Source organism: Felis catus, chromosome D4, assembly GCF_018350175.1.
Source record: "Felis catus isolate Fca126 chromosome D4, F.catus_Fca126_mat1.0, whole genome shotgun sequence".
Classification (NCBI taxonomy): domain Eukaryota; kingdom Metazoa; phylum Chordata; class Mammalia; order Carnivora; family Felidae; genus Felis; species Felis catus.
Genome location: NC_058380.1, coordinates 94,643,053 through 94,663,542, shown reverse-complemented (window position 1 = coordinate 94,663,542; position 20,490 = coordinate 94,643,053). Strand labels below are relative to the sequence as shown.

The following is a 20,490-nucleotide window of genomic DNA, read 5'->3' as shown; positions in this document are numbered from 1 at the left end:
GCTCCGCCCGCCGCGTTCTGGCGCCGGCAGCCCCGCCCACCGCGCTGGGGCCTCGCCCGCCGCGCCCCGGCCCGGGCAGCCCCGCCCGGCCCCGCCCGCCGCGCTCTCAGGCCCCGCCCGCCACGTTCTCAGGCCCCGCCCGCCGAGCGCTCTCAGGCCACCCCGCTGGAGGGGCGTGTCGGAGCTCCCCCCCCCCTCCCCGCCCCCGCCCGGGCGTGCACCGTTCGGGCAGGCGCACCTGGGGCTGAGGGGGAGCCCTCGGGGCGGGGGAAGGGGCGCTCTGCCGGGCGCGCTCTCTACTGAGCATGCTCAGTCGAGGGTCCGCGCGTGGGCGCCGGCTAGGGGCGCACCCCCAGCGCCGTGCCAAGGGAGAGGACGCGGGGAGTCTCCCCTGGGGACACTATGGAGAAGTACCAGGTGCCAGGTTGTTCCCTGGTGGGGAGGCCGGGGCGACGAGAACCCGCCGGTTTGGGGCGAGCCAGGGACCTCAACGACCTCCTGCAACCCCCACCCAGCCCCCTACCGGTTTACCGGTCACAGCCGCTGGAGAGGGGGCTGGTGGCCAAGTCCCACCCCTCCCCCTACCACCCCCCCCCCGCCAGGGTCTGCCTCCAGCGCGTGGAACGACCGACCCCCTGGGTGCCCTTTGCCTCTCTGGGCCTCAGTTTCCCCTTCTCTAAAACGATGGATGCAATGACTCTCCAGCATCGTTCGTCTGAATACTTGATGGGAGAGAAGTCCACCGTTTTGCCGGCGGACACAGGACACCCTAAAACGTCCAGAGTTCACAATCAGGAGCCTCCAAACTCCTAATACACGCCGTCGGTAGTCCCGGGTGGGAGGGCTTGGACCATTTCCAGGGCCCGTGACCATGTGTAAGACTTGAAAAATTCCCAAAACAAAAGATGCAAAGTTAAAATGAATGAGTGTTTGTTTAATTGACTGCTTCGATACATGATATGCCAACTTTATCAAATGTTAGATTCAGTCTTTGTAAAGATTTCATTAATTTGAAAACAATTTGTAGATAAGATTTTGCTCACGTTGGGAGAACTCCCTTCCTTTGTGTGGGAGGGCTATGGGGGAGTCAGCCCTGTAAAGGAGATGAGTTTCTGGGGGGCAGAGAATTTGAAAGGCAAAGTTACTTTTGGGGGGAGAAAACCGGAGACCCCATCTGAGCTACGAGTGTTTTACTGTTTAACCCACCACTTAAGAGAGCCTCAGCTGTGCATCCTTAGACTGGCTTAAGCCACTCAGTAGTACATTGTCCCCCAAATTCCCTAAGCACAATTCAGTCCACCCACAGGGGCTGGATTGCAGAATCTAAGATCCTAAACTCAGGGTTCCACCTCCTACATCCACTCCTTTCTGTCCTGCCAGGCTTCCTCTATCCCCTGGCAGGTGTAATTCCATCGTCCAGCCTACCCCATAGTCCTTGGCCTCCCTGCACAGATTTCTGACTTGGCGGCCATCTCTGCAGGTTTGCTTCATAACGCAGATCCTGGAGTCAGACCCCAGAGTTCCCGTCCACTCCAGGCCGTCTAACTTATTAACACTGTAGCCTCAGGCTACGCTCCCTATGCCTCAGTTTTCTCCAGTATGGACATGGACGTAACAATAGTGCCACTCACCAGGGGGAGGGGGCTGTAAAGTGCTTGGCACCGTGCCAGGCCACACAGAGCTGTAACTACACAGCCATTATGGACCAGTTATATTCTCGTTTGGATGTCCAGTTCGGAGGTGGGTGCTGGAAGCTGGAATAAGAGGGGGGCTAGAGAGAGTGAACAAAGCTCTGCCCCAGGGAGGTACTGGCTCTTGGATGCCCACTGCTCCCTGCTGCCGCGTGGAGAAGGGGTTACAGGGTGGTGGAAAGAGCTCCAGAATTGGCCCACGGAGAGACGGGCTCAGGTTCTGCCTTCTGAGGGCTCCTCAGCCTTCTGGGCATTTCCTTCTCTGCAAAATGTGGTGGAGACACTTGCTCTGCTAGTCTGCGAGGGGGCTTGGGGTCAGAGAAGGCGTCGGAGTTGAGCGCGCTTTGGAAAGGGAAAAGCCATCCGTGTGCATTTGCTGGAAGCTTCTCTTTCTCTTGCTGCTAGATTTTGGACCAGCTGAGTCCTGGGGCCTTGGGAACGAACCTGGTGGTGGAGAAAACAGAAAACAAAGTAAAGTACGTGATAAAGCAGGTAAGAGGTGACGCCGGTGGCATCCTAGCGCGAGTGGTGTCCCCAAACGTACACTTATCGCCCCCACGTTAGAGAAGGGCTCCCTCCCGATGAGAGCTGTTTCCTCTCTGCCGGCAGTCACGGAGGCAGATCCGGTTGAGAGTAGACGTGGGGGCGGCACGAGGCTCCCCGGGCTTCCCGACACACTTGACTCTCACCTGCGTGGAGTAGGAGTGCTCATTTTAACTTCAACAACTGCAACCATACCAGCCCCTTATTCAGCATGTGCTTCCAGCCGGTCGCATTCAGTCTCCCCCCAGCCCTGCCAAGCAGGAGCCATGGCCCCGGTCTACAAGGATAGGGAGGCTTGGCCTTCAAGGATATCCTACAAGGATAGCTGTAGCTGGCCAGCATCAGCTCCCACGAGGATGCGAATTCAGGCTACCTCAGCAGGGCCATCTTTTTACCAAAGGGGAGCCAGGCCTGGGGTGGAGGAGGGGTGGGCAGGGACTCGCCCGAGGTCACACAGGACATCATCGGGCCCTGGGCCCTTCCGCCACCTCCTCACCGGGGTGGCATGGCAGAGGGTGGGTACGGACCTGCAGGGGGAAGGCCCTTTGTGCATCCGAGCCAGGGCGGTTCAGATGTCTGCACAGAAGGTGTAGAAGAGGGCCGCGCTGAGAGTTCCGGCCCCGCCCTCGTGGTGCACGGTGACGGCTGGGGTACCGTGGCACTGGGGTTGACCGTGCACGTGGGAGAGCCTCGCCGGCATCAGCTGCTGGGCCCACTTCCGCTGACCAGGCGGCCTGCCTGTGGAGCAGTTCAGCAGCCTCTACCGGAGGAGGCTGGGCCTGGAGTCCTTACCTTCCTCTGGCTCCACTGCAGGCTGGCTGGAGGGCCGCCCCCATTGTCTCTCCGGCCACTGGAGCAGGACAGCCGACCGCCTTCTGGGGGATCAAGGAGCGTGGCCCCACCTGCTTGATGGACTGTAACTGCCAACGATCCCTGAGCCCTTGGTGTATGATAAGCGCTTAGCCTGTTCTTGATTTTTCACTCTGTGTCAACAACTCTGATAAGCAACCTTCTAGTTAACTTTTTTGAGGATGCATCATATCCTTGGGGATCAATTCCTAGGGGTGGGGCATCTAGGGCAAAGGAGGTGACATTTTGAAGGCTTTCAGGGTGTGTTGGCCAAATTCACCGATAAGCATGAGCCCCTGGAACAGGAGGAAGGGAAGGCAGTCTCACCGTGCTGCTCCATCTGGGGTCTTTACGGGATCTGGGAATAAGCCACCACCTCTGCATTTTCACCTACGATCACCCCGGTTGTAAGAGTTCATCATTTGTTTTTAAATTTTTTTAATGTTTATCTATATTTGAGAAAGAGAGAGTGAGACAGAGTGTGAGCGGGGGAGGGGCCAGGAGAGAGTGGGACACAGAATCTGAAGCAGGCTCGAGACTCCGAGCCGTCGGAGCCTCACGCGGGGCTTGAGCCCACGAACCGTGAGATCATGACCCGAGCCGAGGTCAGATGTTTAACCGACTGAGCCACCCAGGCGCCCCTAAGAGTTCGTCATCCGTAAGTCTTACGAGCAGAAGCTCTGGGTGAGGATCTGGTATTAGAGGCGGGGACGATATGCTCCTGCAAAATACATGCATGCTTTGCCACCAAGTATGTGGTAGACTCGAAGTTTCGTGCTGCTCCTCCCATCAACCACCCTTTTTCTCCCACATTCCCCCACTGCCCCGTGTTCAGTGACAGGGACAATCTTCCCAGTTTGGATAAGGAATGAAGCGGTGAGGTTGATACTTGGCCAACCGGAGGATCCTCTAATGTTGTTTGGAGTTTATATTATTCTCTCCTAGGCTTATCCTTGTGACAGGAGTAAAGATGTTCTCATTGCTCAAAGCATTTGTGGATATCCCTGCCTTAGGAACAACTCCAGGCCTCATCTGGTGCCATGTGGTGGGGCACGAGTGGTAGAAGCCTGGCCCCCGTCCCAGTGAATAATAGTGGTGATGATGATGGTGATGATGGTGACAGTGATGATGGTCATGGTGATGGTCATGGTGGTGTGGCAATGATGATGATGGTGATGATGAGAGTGATGACAGTGACAACGGTGATGGTGGTGATGATGGTGATGATCATGATCATGGTGGTGATGGTGATGGTGATGGTGATGGTGGGGATGGTGGTGATACTGATGGCGATGGTGGCCGTGTGATGACGATGATGGTGACGACAGTGACGATGGTGATGGTATTGATGATGATTATGATGGTGATGATGGAGGTGGTGATGGTGGCAGTGGTGATGACAATGACGATGGTGATGGTGGTGGTGGTTACAATCATGGTGGTGGTGGTAGTCATGGTGATGATAGCGATGATTGATGATGGTGATGACTGACAACGGTGATGGTGGTGATGTTGGTAATGGCGATGACGGTGATGATGGTGTTGATGGTGATGATGATGGTGATGGTAATGATGATGATGCTGGTTATGATGGAGATGGTGATGGTGGCAATGGTGATGACAATGACGATGGTGATGATGGTGGTGAGGATGATGGTGATGGTTACAATCATGGTGATGATGGCAATGATTGATGATGGTGATGACAGTGACAACGGTGATGGTGGTGATGTTGGTGATGGCGATGACGGTGATGATGATGGCAACGATGGTGATGGTGATTATGATGGTGATGATGGTGGCGATGGTGATAATATGATGACGGTGATGATGATGACGGTGATGATGATGATGATGGTGATGGTGGTGGCGGTGGTAGTCGTGGAGATGGTGATCTTGATGAGGGTGGTGGTGGAGATGGGTTCCTACACGTTTACTGAGTTAGTGTTCTTGTACCTCTACAGGTGGAGTGCATTGATGAGCATCAGGCCAACGAGGCCTTGGAGGAGGTAACTTTCTGGGTGGTTCCCTCCCTAGAGGACCCGATGCAGAACACACAAAGACTGTTCTGTACCTCACTGGAGGCAAGGAGGGTCAGAACCAGTTCTTGCCCAGTGCTGCAAAGCCAGAAGCCCCAAGGTCATGAGGAGAGTCTGTGCCCCAAACATTCGTTTCTGAATCCTGGTGCAGACAACCCAGAATATATGTTCTCAGAGAAGATAAAGTTTTTTTTTTTTATGTTTATTTATTTTTGAGAGAGAGGGTGAGAGCAAACTGGGCAGAGGCAGAAAGGGAGACAGAAGATCCAGAGCAGGCTCTCTGCTGACAGCAGAAAGCCCAATGTGGGGCTCGAACTCAGTAACCGTGAGAACATGACCTGAGCCAAAGTCAGACACTTAACCGACTGAGCCCCCCCAGGTGCCCCAAGAAGATAAAGTTTACAAGTTGGCCAGGTCCCAAGACTAATCTAGCAATCACCATCTTTTAAAACATTGTCCCTTCGATTATAAAAATACCAGTTACAGTAGAAGATTTGGGAAGTTTGGAATTGCTTGAGAAAGCAAACGTACGTTCTCTTACGTTCCTTCAATCTACCAGTCAGAACCCACAATAACATCCTAACTTACAACAATCGCACTAACAGCCGCATGCGCTTGGATTGCCCAGAGGCTCCGAGCAGTTTTCCTTTGCTTGTCTTCAACTTCAACTTGCATGAAGCAAATGCCTCCCTTCCTGTGTGGTCACCCGTTTGCCATCTTGCCGGAATCACCGGTTCCTGAGCTTTGCCAGCACCCAGCTGTCCAGTCCACATTGTGAGGGAGGCACAGTGCAGGACCCAGGCCACATCCCGACAAAGTGAGACAGAGACCGTGGGAGACCTCCCGCAGCCCCCACGCCACCACAGCTGTGCCCAACCCCGTCCCCCTCCCCACTCCGCTGGGCCACCTGCGCTGGCAGCCAGCCCCCCACCAGCAGCGGCTGGCCGCCTGCCTCCTGGTGGCTACGGCCGCCATTGCTGTGGCCCAGCCGCGTGGCTTCTTCAAGCACCGTCAGCCGGGAGCGGGCCATTGGAGCCCCAAGTGTGTGCCACCCAGGAGGCAAGGTGGGGGCAAGTGCATCAGTGTCCCGCCTCCCTGTGGCCGCACCACCTTCTCCAGCTGACCCTGACCGTGCTTTTTGCCGTCCACATCAGGCACTTCCCTGGACGAGCTCACTTTGGCCCTCGACACCCCCGTGAGGCAGGTGCCACTGTTACTGCCATTTTCAGATGAGGCTAGAAGCTCAGAAAGGTTGAGGAGCCTCTCCTCGGCCACACAGCACAGCCGGCACATGCTGGAGAGCCGGGACCCACACGGGGCTGTCTGACTCTGAAGCACAAGACTGCATACCCTCCTCGTGCGCGCTCCCCAGCCCCGTTCAGAGCCAGAAGCTTGCGTTTTTGTCGGGATAACGTGACACGGAAGCACTAGCTGAGGAGCAGTGTTTCCCGCACGTGGCCACTTCCTCTGCTCTCGTCCCTGCAGCTGATGCCGCTGTTGAAGCTCCGGCACGCCCACATCTCCATATACCAGGAGCTGTTCATCATATGGAACAGTCAGGTGGGTCAGAGCCGACACCTTTGGGCTCAGCTGGCGTCCGGTGGCTCCAGGAACAAGCCAGCTGAGCACAGAGCACCCCGATGCCATTTAACCCCTTGAGCAGTAATGGCAGGGACTGTAAATGCGGCGGCCCCTGACTTAGCACTTACCGGGGCCCCGCTGGGGACTCTGTGGGCATCATCTCCTATGAGCCCGCAGGAGTCTCAGTGGAGGAGGGGTTAGTATACGACTTTAGGGAAGAAAGAAAGGCTAAGAGAAACCAGTCCCTCCTGGTTACCTACCTAGTCCGTGGCCCAGCCAGGAGGCCGGGCCTGCAAGGCTTGACTCCGGTGCCCTGTGTGTTCAGCTGCTGAGCTCATCCTGCAGCCAAAGGCTCTATGAGTCTGCCCTCTGAAGGGGGAACTTTTGACTTTCACGGAAGGAACAGACTTTAGGAAGCTGGTCCCTGCTCTCCCCCCTTATTTGGCACCAGTTTGTCCTGGGCCTCTGGACCCTTGACATTTGCGGCTCCTGAAGTTTACTAATGGCCGTCCCTACAGCCTGGGAGATCTGCAGGTTGGATGTAGTGTCCTCATTTTCCCGGGGTTCAGAGAGGTTAAGGAGCTCTCTGAGACCACACAGCCAGTAGCAGCTGAGGAAGATTCAAATCAGGGTCTTGTAAGTCCCCAAGCCCTGTGTTTCACCCCATAGGCCATGTGACTTCTGGTCTTTACAGGGATCCAGAGTCCTGCAAATCGTCCCAGATGGGTTGAGCTGGGTGGGGCAGGGGCCCTGGAGGTGAAGGGAGGCCACAAGGCTTCCTGGCAGACTCAGACCTCTGCCTTAGTGTCCCTGTCTGGGGGAGGGGTGGGTGGCAACCAAGGGCTTGAACAGGAGTGGAGGGTCCCCTCATACATATTCCCCCTCTTCAGCTGGGCCCTGAGGAAAGCCTTAGGGAGAGGCCATCCCTGTGTGCACCTCGAATATTTTCGGAGTGCCCTGTAACGCGCTCAAGGAAACACAGAAAAGCCAAGAGGGCATTTCACTGTGGAAGCAAAAGCAGGGGTCCTCTGAGAGCCCTGAGTTGAGGCCCCTGACCTGGTCTGCTGGAGTCCCACCCGGGCCAGGCTCCCCTGACAGAGGAAATGGACGTAAGCTGAGCCCTAAAGACTGAATGGTTACCTGTGAAGAAGGGGTCCCAGGTGCGGGGGTCTGTGTATGCAGTGGCCAGAAGGCCTGGGCCACTTTCAGAAAAGTCTGAGGGGTTCGTACAGATGGAGCAGGGACGGAGGGGGACGAGAGGATAGATGAGGCCAGAGGCGTGAGCAGGGGCTGTTTGCGGGGGGCTCATATCCCACTGTAGGCAGTGCTCCCATAGCCCTGTGGAGGGAGGCCCTCACAGACTCGCAGAGGCGCCCAGGCCTGGGCTTGTGGGGGCTGGGACTGTGACATCTGGCTGAGGCCTCATGTCCCCAGCAGATCTCCTCTCTGTTCCTGTGCCTGGTGATGGAGTACAACCATGGAAGCTTCCAGAAGGTCATTGAGAAGAAGAGGGAGACAAAGACAATCATTGACTCCGAGGTGAGACAGACTCTCTAGAACACCAGGCCTGGGGGCCACCTGGACCTCAATTGGGGGCAGAAGGGAGGGCGGACGTGCCTTATCTTTTCTCACATCTATGCCTAGAGGTATTTTCACGCTGTGACATGCACAGGCCTTCAGTGCACAGCTTGGTGCACCGTACCAGGCATACGCTCACGTAACCTCCCCCACTTGGAGATGCAGAACACCCCTGGAGCTCCAGAAGTCCCTGTCCATGCCCATGGTTGGAATTCTCCGCCCAGACATTCTTCTGCCTGCCCTGGGGTTCACATTAATGGGCTCATACAGCGTGTCACCGTTTGTGTCTGGTTTCTTATGCGAATGTATCATGAAATTGTCCGTGTCGTGGCTAGGTGCTGCCCCATTGTGGGGCCACGTCTGTCTGGCCACGTGGCTTGTTCCCAGTTTCGGACTATTATGAATCAGGTTGCCATGAACAATGCTGGATGTGCCTTCTGGTCAACCTAAGTGCTCACCTTTCCTGGAGGAATCCCTGGGCGTGCAGTTGTTGGACTGCAGAGCGGGTGTGTGTGTGAGTAGCTTCCGTACATGTTCCAGTGTCCAGCACAGTTTGGGTGACTCGGGGTTACTTCCAGCACAAGCTGTGAGCATTCCGGTTCCTGCTTCCTGGCCAACACGGCATTCTGTGCCATTTTAATTAAAAATCACGTTTTAATTTGAGATAAGCTCAGTAATCGTGGCGAGTGCTTTTTAGCCATTTGGATGTTGTGCCTGTTCGAGTCTTTTGTCCATTTAAACGTTGGGGTTGTCTGTCTTTTCTTGTTGGTGTGTAGGTATTCTTTACATATCATGGATGCGGGCATCCAGAGTCTTCTCCCAGACTGTGGCTTCCTGATTTGCTTTCTTAACCTTGTCTTTTGATGAACAGAACTCCTTAATTGTAATGAAGTCAGGTTCTCTGTCCTTCTTATGGTTAGCGCCTTTGAGCCTATCTGAGAGCCTGTCCTGCCCCAAGGTCATGAGGATATTTTCCTGTTGCCTTTTAAGCGAGGTCATTTTTGTTTAGGTCATTTTTGCTTTCACATTGCCGATGATGCACCCCAAGTGAATTCTGCCTGCTTTTGCTGTGAGTGCCCCTCTGCTCAGGGAGCCTGTGGGCACCATGTCACCACTGAGGGGTTCTGAAGGGCACGCAGCTCCTCTCCCAACGTGGGCCTCAGGGTCAGTTCTGGAGTAGGTTTCAAACTTTCTGTTAGTGGTGGAACCCTTTCAAGCACAAAATGTTCTCAGAAACCCAGGAAGGAAGGCAAAGCTATTCTAATCAGGGGGCATGGCAGGGTTGGTGGAGGGTAGAGTGGAAGCCCGGGGTCTTGTACGCTCAGCTCCTCTCTGACACCCCTGGGTAGAATCCGGGGTTCCTAGGAACACGGTTTGAAAATCACTGCCCTAGGGGGCACCTGGGTGGCTCAGTCGGTTGGGCGTCCGACTTCGGCTCAGGTCATGATCTCGCGGTCCGTGAGTTCGAGCCCCGCGTCGGGCTCTGGGCTGACGGCTCAGAGCCTGGAGCCTGTTTCCGATTCTGTGTCTCCCTCTCTCTCTGACCTTCCCCCATTCATGCTCTGTCTCTGTCTCAAAAATGAATAAACATTGGGGCGCCTGGGTGGCGCAGTCGGTTAAGCGTCCGACTTCAGCCAGGTCACGATCTCGTGGTCCGTGAGTTCGAGCCCCGCGTCAGGCTCTGGGCTGATGGCTCGGAGCCTGGAGCCTGTTTCCGATTCTGTGTCTCCCTCTCTCTCTGCCCCTCCCCCGTTCATGCTCTGTCTCTCTCTGTCCCAAAAATAAATAAACGTTGAAAAAAAAAATTAAAAAAAAAAATGAATAAACATTAAAAAAAATTAAAAAAAAAAAAGAAAATCACTGCCCTGGACACTAGATGGATCTTGTTTCTGACATAAAGTGTTTCTAGAATGTTCTTTGTCAGAGCACTTTTCATTCCAATGGCATGGAGAGGCAAACCTCAAGTAGGCAATAAAGATTTCAGTATCTTTGATCCCCACAAGGCCCCTGGGCCACAAGGGGTGGAGCACAGGGCTGGGGTCAGGGCACCCGGGGACTCTGAGATGGAAGCAGGGGCAGGTGGTCTGGAAACTGGGGCGTTGCCCTGGCTGACGTGCTGTCACTGTCTGGATGCCCGCACACACTTCAGCCTCAAAGGCACATGAAGCAGAAGCCTCTTGCGTTGGCCCTGAGCTTTTGTGGGGCTTTGGGCCTGTCTTAAGAAGCAAGGAGAGTGGCGCCTGGCGGACTCAGGCGGTTAAGCGTCCGACTTCGGCTCAGGTCATGATCTCATGGTTTGTGAGTTCAAGTCCCGGTCGGGCTCTGTGCTGACAGTTCAGAGCCTGGAGCCTGCTTTGGATTCTGTGTCTCCCTCTCTCTCTGCCCCTCCCCCACCAGCACACACTCACTCTCCCCCTCCCCCTCTTTCTCAAAAATAAATAAAAAATATTTAAAAATTAAAAAAAAAGAAGGAGAGAATACACCATGATCCCACCGGCTGTTCTGCGTGGTCGCTGACCTGCCTAAGCCGGCTGCCGGGAGACCCCTCCAATCCCGGTGTCTCTCATTTTCTCCCCAGTGGATGCAGAACATGCTGGGCCAGGTGTTGGATGCTCTGGAATACCTGCACCACTTAGACATCATCCACAGGTGACCGGGGCGGCCAGGCTGCTTCAGGAGCAAAGGCACTGAGTCCCCTCAGGTGTCAGTACCCAGGGGCAGGGGCAGGGCAGCCAGGATAAGAGCGGGCACCTTTCCAGAGCGGCTCCGAGGCGTAAAGGGAAGGCCACCCCCTCCACGTCACCTGCAGTGATTCACCCAGCTTCATGAAGCGTAAGCTGACCGGGGCAGGTTGGTTCTAAAGTGCAGGGAGAGCAGCCAGATAACAGCATTCGGAGGAAAGAGATTAGGCTGCGCGCCGTGGCCTCTGGCCGGCTGGCGGGGCTGCTGCCATCCCCGGGGCTGAGCTTGAGATCGCCACCAGCACGGCTTCGCTCACCCTGTGGCATCCGTGGTCCGAAGGGGCTGGGAATGGCTTCAGACTGAATCGGTGTCGGGTTTAAAGGAAGAGGGAAGAAACGCGTGGACCATGTGGACGAAGAGAATGCGCACGATTTAGTGTTGATGTCACTGGACCTCAACAAACGGTCAAAAGCCAAATCCCTAAGCAGATGCATGGATAGCGAGGGTCTGGAGGGAGGTGAGCGAGATGGCAGTGGAGAAACGGCAGACGGTCAGGTGTTTTCCTCCTTGTGGCTGGCTGGCGGTTTTCCCATTTAGAAGAACGGAGTAGACTTTATTTCTGTAGGAAGCAGTATTTAAAAAGCAGGCTGCAAGGGGGGCATTTCCGGAGAGCGGAGCAGGACTGGTTGGGGCAGGGAGCAGGGAGGGAGGTTCAAGGTGCTGGTCCCTGCCCCGGGAGGGTCACCCGTGGCGGCCGGTGGTGGAGGCGGGTGGAGAGTCCTGCCTCTTCGTTTCAGGAATCTCAAGCCCTCCAACATAGTCCTCAGCAGCAGCAACCACTGCAAATTACAGGACCTGAGCTCCGACACGCTGATGATGGACAAAGCCAAGTGGAACATCCGCGCAGAGGAAGGTGGCCCGGGGTCGTCCCAGGCTGGGGGAGGGGCCACACTGCCAGTGGGGTTAGTGGGGTGGTTCCCAGATCCCAGAGGGCGGGGCCCCCTGGTGGAACGGGTCAAACCTCGCCTTGTTCAGAAGTTCCCCACAGACCCCCATGGGCTTTTGTGGGCTCCAAAGAGACCCCCTTGCCTGGGTTGTAACTGAGCAGGTGTACCACCGTGGCAGGGGAGGGGGCGCACGCGGGGTCCAAAAGACACCCAGGAAATGTTAGCCTTCGTGGAAGGAGAAGAATGGCCTCAGAAGGAGATGGAGAGCTGGTGGGTGCCAGGCACCGGTGAGGGCTGGGTTACTTTACTGAGCCCTAAAAATAACCGAGGAGATGGTAGACGTGGGGAGTAAGGGGAGACGGCTTGTCCTTCCTTTGGAAGGACAGTGGGGCAAAGGGAGCTGGGCTTCAAGCCCATGCCAGCTGTCAGGGACGGAGAGAGTAACCGTAGTTGAGAATTTCAGAGTCCTGGTTGCCTAGAGGACAATTGGATGGACGGACAGGCGGATAGATGGGTGGACGGACGTTAAAAGGATGGACGGACAGGCGGATCGATGGGCGGAGGGATGGACGTGTGGGCGGATGGGTGAGTGGGTGGGTCTACTGGAAACGTAGGAGGGTCCTTGGAGTTCACCCCTTTACCGTTAGATTGGGGAATGAAGGCCCGGAGAGGGAGGGGCTGCCTGAGGTCTATCAGGGACTAACAGACTGGTGACCCTGCTCTTTTGGCTCCTTGTCTGGGGTTCAGGTTTTAGAAACTAGGGCGGGGAAACTGGAATGTTGCCTCCGGGTTCTGACCTTTAGAGGGGCAAGATGGTCAGAGAGGGTGGAAGTTTCAGCCTTGCTGGCTCACGGCTCTTGGGCCACCTCTGCAGCCATATTGGGTGCAGAGACACGCGTGTGTGCGCACACGGGCCAGCCTGGCTGGGCACCTGCCTCGCTGTCTGAGACCAGCCAGGGCCGGGATGTCGCTGACCAGGGCCCTCTTCCTTTCCCTCCAAAGAGAGCACCTCTTTGGTGAAAGTGAGCCTCCCCTCACTTTCCCAGGGAGACAGGACTCCCACATCTGACACCTTCTCCTGCCGACAGACCCTTGTCAGAAGTCCTGGATGGCGCCCGAGGCCCTCCGCTTCTCCTTCAGCCAGAGATCTGACGTCTGGTCCCTGGGCTGCATCATCCTGGACATGGCCAGCTGCTCCTTCACAGACGTGAGCTGCCTTCTGCCTGCCCCTCCCTGCCACACCCCACGTCCCCAGAAGGCCGGCCCTGCCCACCTTGCTCAAAAGGGGCTCACTCTTCCCACCTGCATCCTCCTGCCTTGCTCTGAGCCTCCAAGGGGCCGTGAGGACCCCCCGTCCCAGCTGCTAGGGGACCCTCGCACTCAACATTGGGCCTGCGGGGCCCCGGCGTGGTGAGGAGGGCAACGACCATGACAGGCAGACCGCCCCACGCTAACCCTCACAGCGGGCTCCCTGCGTACTCGCTGCCTCCTGTGGATGAGAAGGCCCCGTTCAGGTGCACTAGCCGGCCCGCGGTGGGATGCAGGTGCCACAGGAAAGTGACCAAGGCTGGCCTGAACACACAGGGGCTGCCTGTCACCCGGGGCCCCCAGGTAGCCGTGCAGGCTCACTTCCCCAGCCTTCCCACCTCTGGCCCCCTCAGGGTGGCCCTGGGACAGGCCAGCCAGTCCTCTGCCGGGGCCGGGCCCAGCTGGGGCGCCGTTGACGCAGCGCGGGAAGCAGCGGTGTTTGCCTGTGTCCCCTCAGAAAACAGAAGCCATGCTTCTGAGAAAGTCCCTCCGGACCCTCCCGAATGGCCTCAGGGGCGTCCTGGAGACCCTGGAGGAGAAGAAGATCCCCAACGCTGAAACTTTCGGTTCCCTTTTGCCTTTGATGCTGCAGATCAACCCTTCGGAGCGAATAACAATCAGGTGAGCTGGGGACTGGGGCCGTGTTTTAATCTTCCCGTGGATCTCTCACGGTGTCTCCCCACCACTTGGCGTTTTAACGCCGCACACACGCCGTGCCATCCGCGGACCACTGGCTTTCCCAGTGTGGCCGTCCTAAACCGCGGTAACCGGTGACCTCACAGCCGACAGAGCCGGCTCTGGCTCCTCCGTCAGGTGCCAAGGCCCTGAGGACCAGGACCGGTCTTCGTTGCAATTTACGTTCAAATAAGAAGGAAGACAGGAATATACAACAACGAGTCCAGCCTGGGCCCTACTCGCCATTATACCGACACAATAGTAACATCTGATCTCTCAATACGTTTTCTCGAGGAAGGAGCCCCCGCGGGTGAGGTTGCCGGGGCCCAGCACCGTCCTCCCTCGCCCTGGGAGCAAGCCCGGGGCCCCTCCAGGAGGTGGAGTGGCTGGGGCGCCAGCGGGGCACGCTTGCAACGTCGGGAGAGGTGCCGCCGAATGGGGTCCCCAACGGGAAGGTGGGGTTCCGGCGTCCGTGCGCCCGCCTGCCGGCCACCCAGAACCCCCCCGAGAGCCCCCAGGTGAGCCCAGCCAGCTGCCTCCACTCCTCTCCAGGGAAGTGATACGCATCACCTTCGTGGGCAGCAACTTCAGGTCCTCCAGCATCGCTCTGTCACCGCACTGGCAGCTGATGCCTGACTCAGTCACCGACCTGCTGCTAGGGGGCAGCATCGCCAGCATCATAGGTGATGGCGGGGACCGGATGGGGAGGGCCCTGGCACTGCTCTCTTACCTCCCCTGAGGCCAGTCCCCTGGTCTGCTCCCGACACGCGACACGCGGCCGGCGGTGGCTGGGAAGGTTTCGGGGCACTCCCCTCCATCCAGCCCCTCGCGTCCCCTCCCCCACCCCCGCCGCCTCTAAGCGTCCATCCTCGTGCCTGGCCCCCACCTGCTTCCCTTCCCTTCCTGTTCCACGGTCCTCAACATAGCCGAACAGCCCCCTCATTCTTACAGCCCCCAGAACTGCCTGCTTTTTGCTTCCACGCCCCGATGCCCGTCATGGTGCCGGACACTGCCAGACTGGCAGGCGCATCCCTGTGGGGGCTCCGTGCAGTGTGACGCACACTGGCCTCCGTCGGGGGTGCCACCAGTCACCTGGTGCCCGTGCACACAGCACCGTATCTCCACCAAGTGCCCCTGGCCGGGGGCGCCCCGCGGCTCCCCACAGTACTCCTGAGGTCTTGGGTGAACGATGAGGTCTACAGGTCACCCTCAGTTTCCACTTGAGCTCCACTTTCCCAGCCCTCCTCCCCATCTGTGGCTCCCTGCGCTGGCTGCTGTGACGAGGGACCCCCTCCCCCGTCTGCCGCTTCTGCCCCCACTTCTGGGGAGGGGGTGCTCACGAGGCCCTAGCTTCTGTTTCCCTGAGTCTCACGGTCCTGGGCTTTGGAGGCAGGTCCCTAGGTCCGGTTGAAGCTGAGTGGCCTTGAGCGAGCCACCCCCTCTGAGCCCGTTCCCTCATCTAGAGCGAGGGGAGCTGCAGGGCCCATCTGTGGGCCTCTATGAGGTGCCCTGTGCCCAGACACGGGTGCAGGAGGGGCTCTGAGTCAGCCAGGGGATAGGGAAGGGCTCTACAATGGGCACACCTGGAGACTGCTGCTCCTTTTGGGGGCTGGGGGCGTTTGTCGTGAATCAAAGGCAAAGACCCCTGCGGGGAGGCTCAGAGGCAGAGTGGGAAGAGCCCTGGGCTCGGGGCAGAACCCTGGCCATGTTGAGCCTCGAGTGAGACTCTAAGACAGGCTGGGGCTCTGCCTCTGGACAGGCTGCTCGGCCTGAGAAGTGGGGATAAGGGCGCCCCCTCATGCCCTATCATATGTATCCGTGAGCAGCAGGGTGCCCACAGATGGACCCCTCGTGCCCCGGGCCCTCGGAAGGGTCCCCGAGCCAGCCGGGCTCCTCCCCATGCCGTCCTGTCTCCTGCAGAGGTCATGCAGAACTTCTCCAGCAGACCCGAAGTCCAGCTCAAAGCCCTGAAGAGGCTCCTGAAGATGCCTGAAGAGCAGCTAGGTAGGGCCCCCACCCCCCTTCCCCAGCTCCCCCGGGGCTCACCCTGTGGCACAGGCCTTTGGGGGAGCGGTGATCCCTCCCAGAGGCTCTCCTAGAGGGGCTCTCCTGCACCTTTGAGGCTCATGTTGCCACCTCCTTGGAACGGGCAGCCTGGAATTCTTGGCGGGTGAGCGCCTTCTACCCGGCAGAAAGCGGGAATGGGATGGTTCGGTGTGCAGCTTGTGGCAGCCTGCCGTCACACGCTTTCCGTGGATTCTTAATATGACATCCCATCTCTTCCACCGCTGCTACTGCCGGGCATCTGACCTGTTCCTAACTGTCCAGTATCATTAGCAAACCCACAGTGGACGCCCTGGAGCATATGCCTGTGTGCACTTGTGTGAGCGTTTCTGTAGGACGAGTTCCTAGATGTCTGGGGTGTGAAGAGTTCACAGATACTGCAAACTGCCCTCCACAGAGACCCCAACTTACCCACCTATCAAGGACAGCATTTCTTCCCAACACTCTCCATCAATAAGTGTTCGTAATCCTTTAAATTTTGCCAAACATGGTTTCATAAAATCTCTCCATTCAACTTGTCTCACGAGAGTGAATATTATATTCACTCACCTGTCCAGCCACCCATCAGCCCTCCATCCATCCCCCCATCTAACTATCCATCTACCCATCCATCCATCCACCCACCCATCTATTCATTTATTTATCCATCTGTCTACCTATCCACCTCCCCCACCTAAGTACCTATCTACCCACCCACCCTCCCCACACACCCATCCTTCATCCACCCACCACCGCCACCTAACTGTCCATCCATCCATCCACCCCCCATCTAACCATCCTTCCGTGCATCCATCCATCCATCCACCCATCTATCTATCTATCCATCGGTCCACCTACCCATCAGCCCTCCATCCATCCTCCCATCTGTCCATCTACCCATCCATCCATCTGCCGACCCACCCACACACCCATCCATCCACTCACCATCTAACTGTCCGTCCATCCGTCCATCCATCCATCCATCCATCCACCCATCCATCAGCCCTCCATCCACCACCCCATCTTAACTGTCCGTCCGTCTATCCACTCCCCATCTAACCATCCATCCATCCATCTGTCCGTCCATCCATCCATCCATCCAACCATTCACTCACACACCCATCCATCCACCCCCCATCTATCCATCCATCCATCCATCCACCCATCCATCAGCCCTCCACCCCCCCCCCATCTATCTAACCATCCATCAACCGTCTGTTTATCCATCCATCCATCCGTCCATCTGTCCATCTACCCATCCATCAACCATCTGTCCATCCGTCCTTGCACAAAGGTCCGTTTGGTGGCTGGGGCATCAGAGATTGCAGAGGCCCAGTCCCAGCCCTCTAAGGCAGCAGCAGAGACTTCACACTGGCCACTTGCCTTTCCCTCTTCCTCATTCCTCCCCTTGACTCCTTCTGGAGCTAGGCTGTGGCCAGAGTAGAGTCCATAGGAAGGGAGATTTTATCTTCCCGGAGGAGCTGAGGGAGGCTTCCCCGGGGCCACACCTGCCCCAGCCAGCCTCATTCGGAGGCGGGCTAGCTGTACTCGGCCTCCTGGGCGCCAGCACTCTCGTTCTGGTTCTCACTGAACGAGGCAACAAAGCAGCAGTGGAGGGGCACAGCGGGCACTGGACCGTCAGCTGCCCGCCCCCGCCTCTCACTCCTACCCAGCACACACAGCACCGAGGAGAGTCAACAACACCCACAGATGCCCACACTCAGGGTAGTTATGGCCACGGGCTCCAGAGTCAGGCTGTTGAGGCGAGAGCTGTCTTCTCTCTGCCCGGTTTCCTCATCTGTAAGACGAGAGTGACAAGAAGGGCTGCTGGAACGAGATGCCCACAGCAGACACACGGCAGGCGCCCAATAAGGACTTCCTTTCCCCGCCTCCGCGTCCCTCCGGGGCCGCGTGCACGATGCCCTGTGGACTCCTAGCGGAGTTGGGGTCCCTGGTCTTGTCTGTACACCCGTCCCACCCCTGCTCCTATGCCAAGGCTCACCTCGTCACCCTGCCCTGCCAGGTCTGCCATGGCCGACAGAACTGGTGGAGTTGTTGACCGCCATCATGAAGCAACACGAGAGGATCCTTGACGTACAGCTGCACGCCTGCTCCCTGCTGCTGCGCACCCTGGGCCAAGGTGGGTTCCGGGCCACGCCTGTGTCAGATGTGGACTCTGGCACGCCGTCCCAGAGCCAGCAGAGCCTTGGAAACCAGCCCTGGCTGCACAGCGCCACTCACTGTCGTGCAGCGGGCACTTGGGGGGACGTGCTCCGTGCCAGGCGGGCAAGGCTTTCTCCATGCGAAGTGGGGGCACTGCCCCTCACCCCCACCCCAGCCAGGGAGGGGGCACACCTGCCTGCCACCTGCCCCGTGAACCCAGGTTCGGGAGGTAACCCTGGGCATCTTCCCTCGGCCCAAGCAGCGCTGGCACAGGACCCCGCGGCCGAGGTGCCGAGTGAGAGCTCCGTCGTCTCCGTCCTGCTGAGCTGCCTGCAGATTCATCCCGAGTCAGAGCAGCTCCTGGTCACGGTCTACAGCGTGCTCGCCATCATCTCCAGCCAGGGTGGGTGTGCCTGGCCCTCCCTCTCTCGGGCAGAGGCGGGGGCACTGCCGGGGCACAGGGGCGTGCCCGCTCCGGATGCGGCCCGACCTGCACTGGCTTCGGCGGGTGTCGCCCACGCGGTCGTTCTGTTTTATCTCCCAACGCGGAGCTTCCATTTGACGGTCACTTGTTCCCTCCACAAACGTGCACGACACCGACCGGGTGCCAGGTGCCACCATGGGCTTCACGGCAGCGGCTTCTGCCTTGTTCATCTCCCCAGAGCACCTGGGCTCCTGGAGCCACCAGGCAGGCAGGCCGTAGGCGGCCAGATGGGGAATGCCATGGGGAGGATCGCAACGAGGGCGTTGGCACCTGCCCTGTTCCCACCTTCCTCCCCGGGTCAGCAGCCCTCTCTCCAGCGGGAAGCTGGGCCCGTGAACCCTGGGACCTAGAGCCCTGTGGCCAGCCAAGGGCAGGGACCCCGCACTGCTCCTCACCACACTGGCTGGATCCCCCTTTGGGGAGTGGGCAAGGGTGCCGTGACGAGGCACGTCAGGACGACAGGCATACATCAGAGCCATCAGGCAAACTGGGTGTCGGCTCACCCGCCGGGACACAATCACGCTGTCATCTCAGGAGGCTCAGGCCTGCTCTGTGTGGTCCCGGGAGGCCGGTCCCAGCCCAGTACTGGGATGGGCGATACTGGGACTGGCGGCCCAGGGGATGGACCGCGTCCTCCAGTTTCTGGGCCCCGCACTGGGTATGACTGGCACAGAGTAGGCGCCCACAAATGTGGGGGGCAAGGACCACAGACGGACGGCATTCTCCGGGTCTTGCCCACAGAATCGGCCTCAGAGGAGCTCCAGGAGGCTGGGCTGTTCGAGCATATCCTGGAGCACCTGAGTACCTTCCCCACAAACAGGGACATCTGCATCAACGGCCTGAGCCTGCTCTGGGCCCTGATGGTGGATGGTGAGGGTCCCCTCCTCCTGCTCTCCTGCCTGGGGGCTGGTGTCCTCACTGCTCCCTGATCACGTCTGCAAGCCTTCGAGGGCCTCTGTGTCCTGCCCCTTAAACACTTCAGGACAAGAGCCCACAGAGAGGCTCTTCTGAGAGCCTGGAAGCAGAGGAAGAGAAAGGAGGGGAGGAGGACAAGGGAGGGGGGCTCCACCCAGGGGAGGCAGGCTTCCTATCCGGGTGGGGTGCCCCCCCCCCCGTCCACACCGACTCTGGTGGCTCCTGCCCTGGGAGCCCCTCTACCTGCCACCCACCCTGGGATTTCCTGGGCAGTCCCTGGTTTCTGAGGGCACCCTTGGCAGATGCCTCTGATTCAGAAAAGGGGCTGGGCTGCTCCCTCTCCTCCAGGCGCCCTCTGGGCCCTGCAGCACCTGGGCAGTAGTTCTAAGGAGAAGGGGGCTCCGGGCCGCGGAGACCCTGGGAAACCAGAGAGGCCTGCCCACACCCAAAGTGCAAAATTCCCCGAGACCCCCTGGGGACAGGCAGTCCCTCCCCTCCCCAAACTCCCCTCTCGCCTGAACTCTCTCCCAGCAGCTTTGGCCCTGGTGTCCTTGGTGGGAGGCAGGGGGCGTGGGGTCGCGTACACAGCAGGCACTCCTGCGGGCACTCAAGGGCTAGGTGTCTCCTCCTTCATCCTGTCCCGGTCCCAGCCGTCATTGTGAACAAGACCCCCTTGGAGAGAGCCCCGGTCCTCATCGCTGAGGTGCTGGCCGCCCACCCCACGGACGCAGAGATGGCTGAAGCCGGCTGCGCGGTCTTCTGGCTGCTGTCCTTGCTAGGTGAGCGGCCTGGGCTGGGCGGCACGGACCCCACCCGTGAGGCGAGGAGGCCTGACTAGTCCCTCCGCAGGCTGCATAAAGGAGCACCAGTTCGCAGATGTGGTGACGCTGTTCCTCCGAAGCATCCGGCTCTGCCAGGACAGAATCCCACTGGTGAACAACGCCTACCGGGGACTGGCCAGCCTCGCAAAGGTGTCCGGTGAGCCAGGGAGT

The 20,490-nt window shown here is 58.4% G+C and overlaps 1 protein-coding gene across 2 annotated transcripts in view; it reads left to right on the top strand.

The window, feature by feature from the left end:
* Positions 1 to 274: 274 nt before the first annotated feature.
* Positions 275 to 20,490, top strand: part of STKLD1 (serine/threonine kinase like domain containing 1) — a 22,915-nt gene continuing 2,699 nt past the window's right edge. For both annotated transcript variants that reach the window (XM_023242988.2, XM_045042761.1), the window contains exons 1-16: positions 275 to 417; positions 2,097 to 2,183; positions 5,048 to 5,092; positions 6,608 to 6,682; positions 8,141 to 8,242; positions 10,860 to 10,930; positions 11,761 to 11,876; positions 12,999 to 13,117; positions 13,676 to 13,839; positions 14,446 to 14,576; positions 15,814 to 15,897; positions 17,960 to 18,076; positions 18,362 to 18,502; positions 19,325 to 19,453; positions 20,149 to 20,277; positions 20,348 to 20,476. In XM_023242988.2, the coding sequence (XP_023098756.2) occupies positions 403 to 417; positions 2,097 to 2,183; positions 5,048 to 5,092; positions 6,608 to 6,682; positions 8,141 to 8,242; positions 10,860 to 10,930; positions 11,761 to 11,876; positions 12,999 to 13,117; positions 13,676 to 13,839; positions 14,446 to 14,576; positions 15,814 to 15,897; positions 17,960 to 18,076; positions 18,362 to 18,502; positions 19,325 to 19,453; positions 20,149 to 20,277; positions 20,348 to 20,476 (1,654 nt within the window). In that variant the 5' untranslated portion in view covers positions 275 to 402. The remainder of the gene's footprint in view (positions 418 to 2,096; positions 2,184 to 5,047; positions 5,093 to 6,607; positions 6,683 to 8,140; positions 8,243 to 10,859; positions 10,931 to 11,760; positions 11,877 to 12,998; positions 13,118 to 13,675; positions 13,840 to 14,445; positions 14,577 to 15,813; positions 15,898 to 17,959; positions 18,077 to 18,361; positions 18,503 to 19,324; positions 19,454 to 20,148; positions 20,278 to 20,347; positions 20,477 to 20,490) is intronic.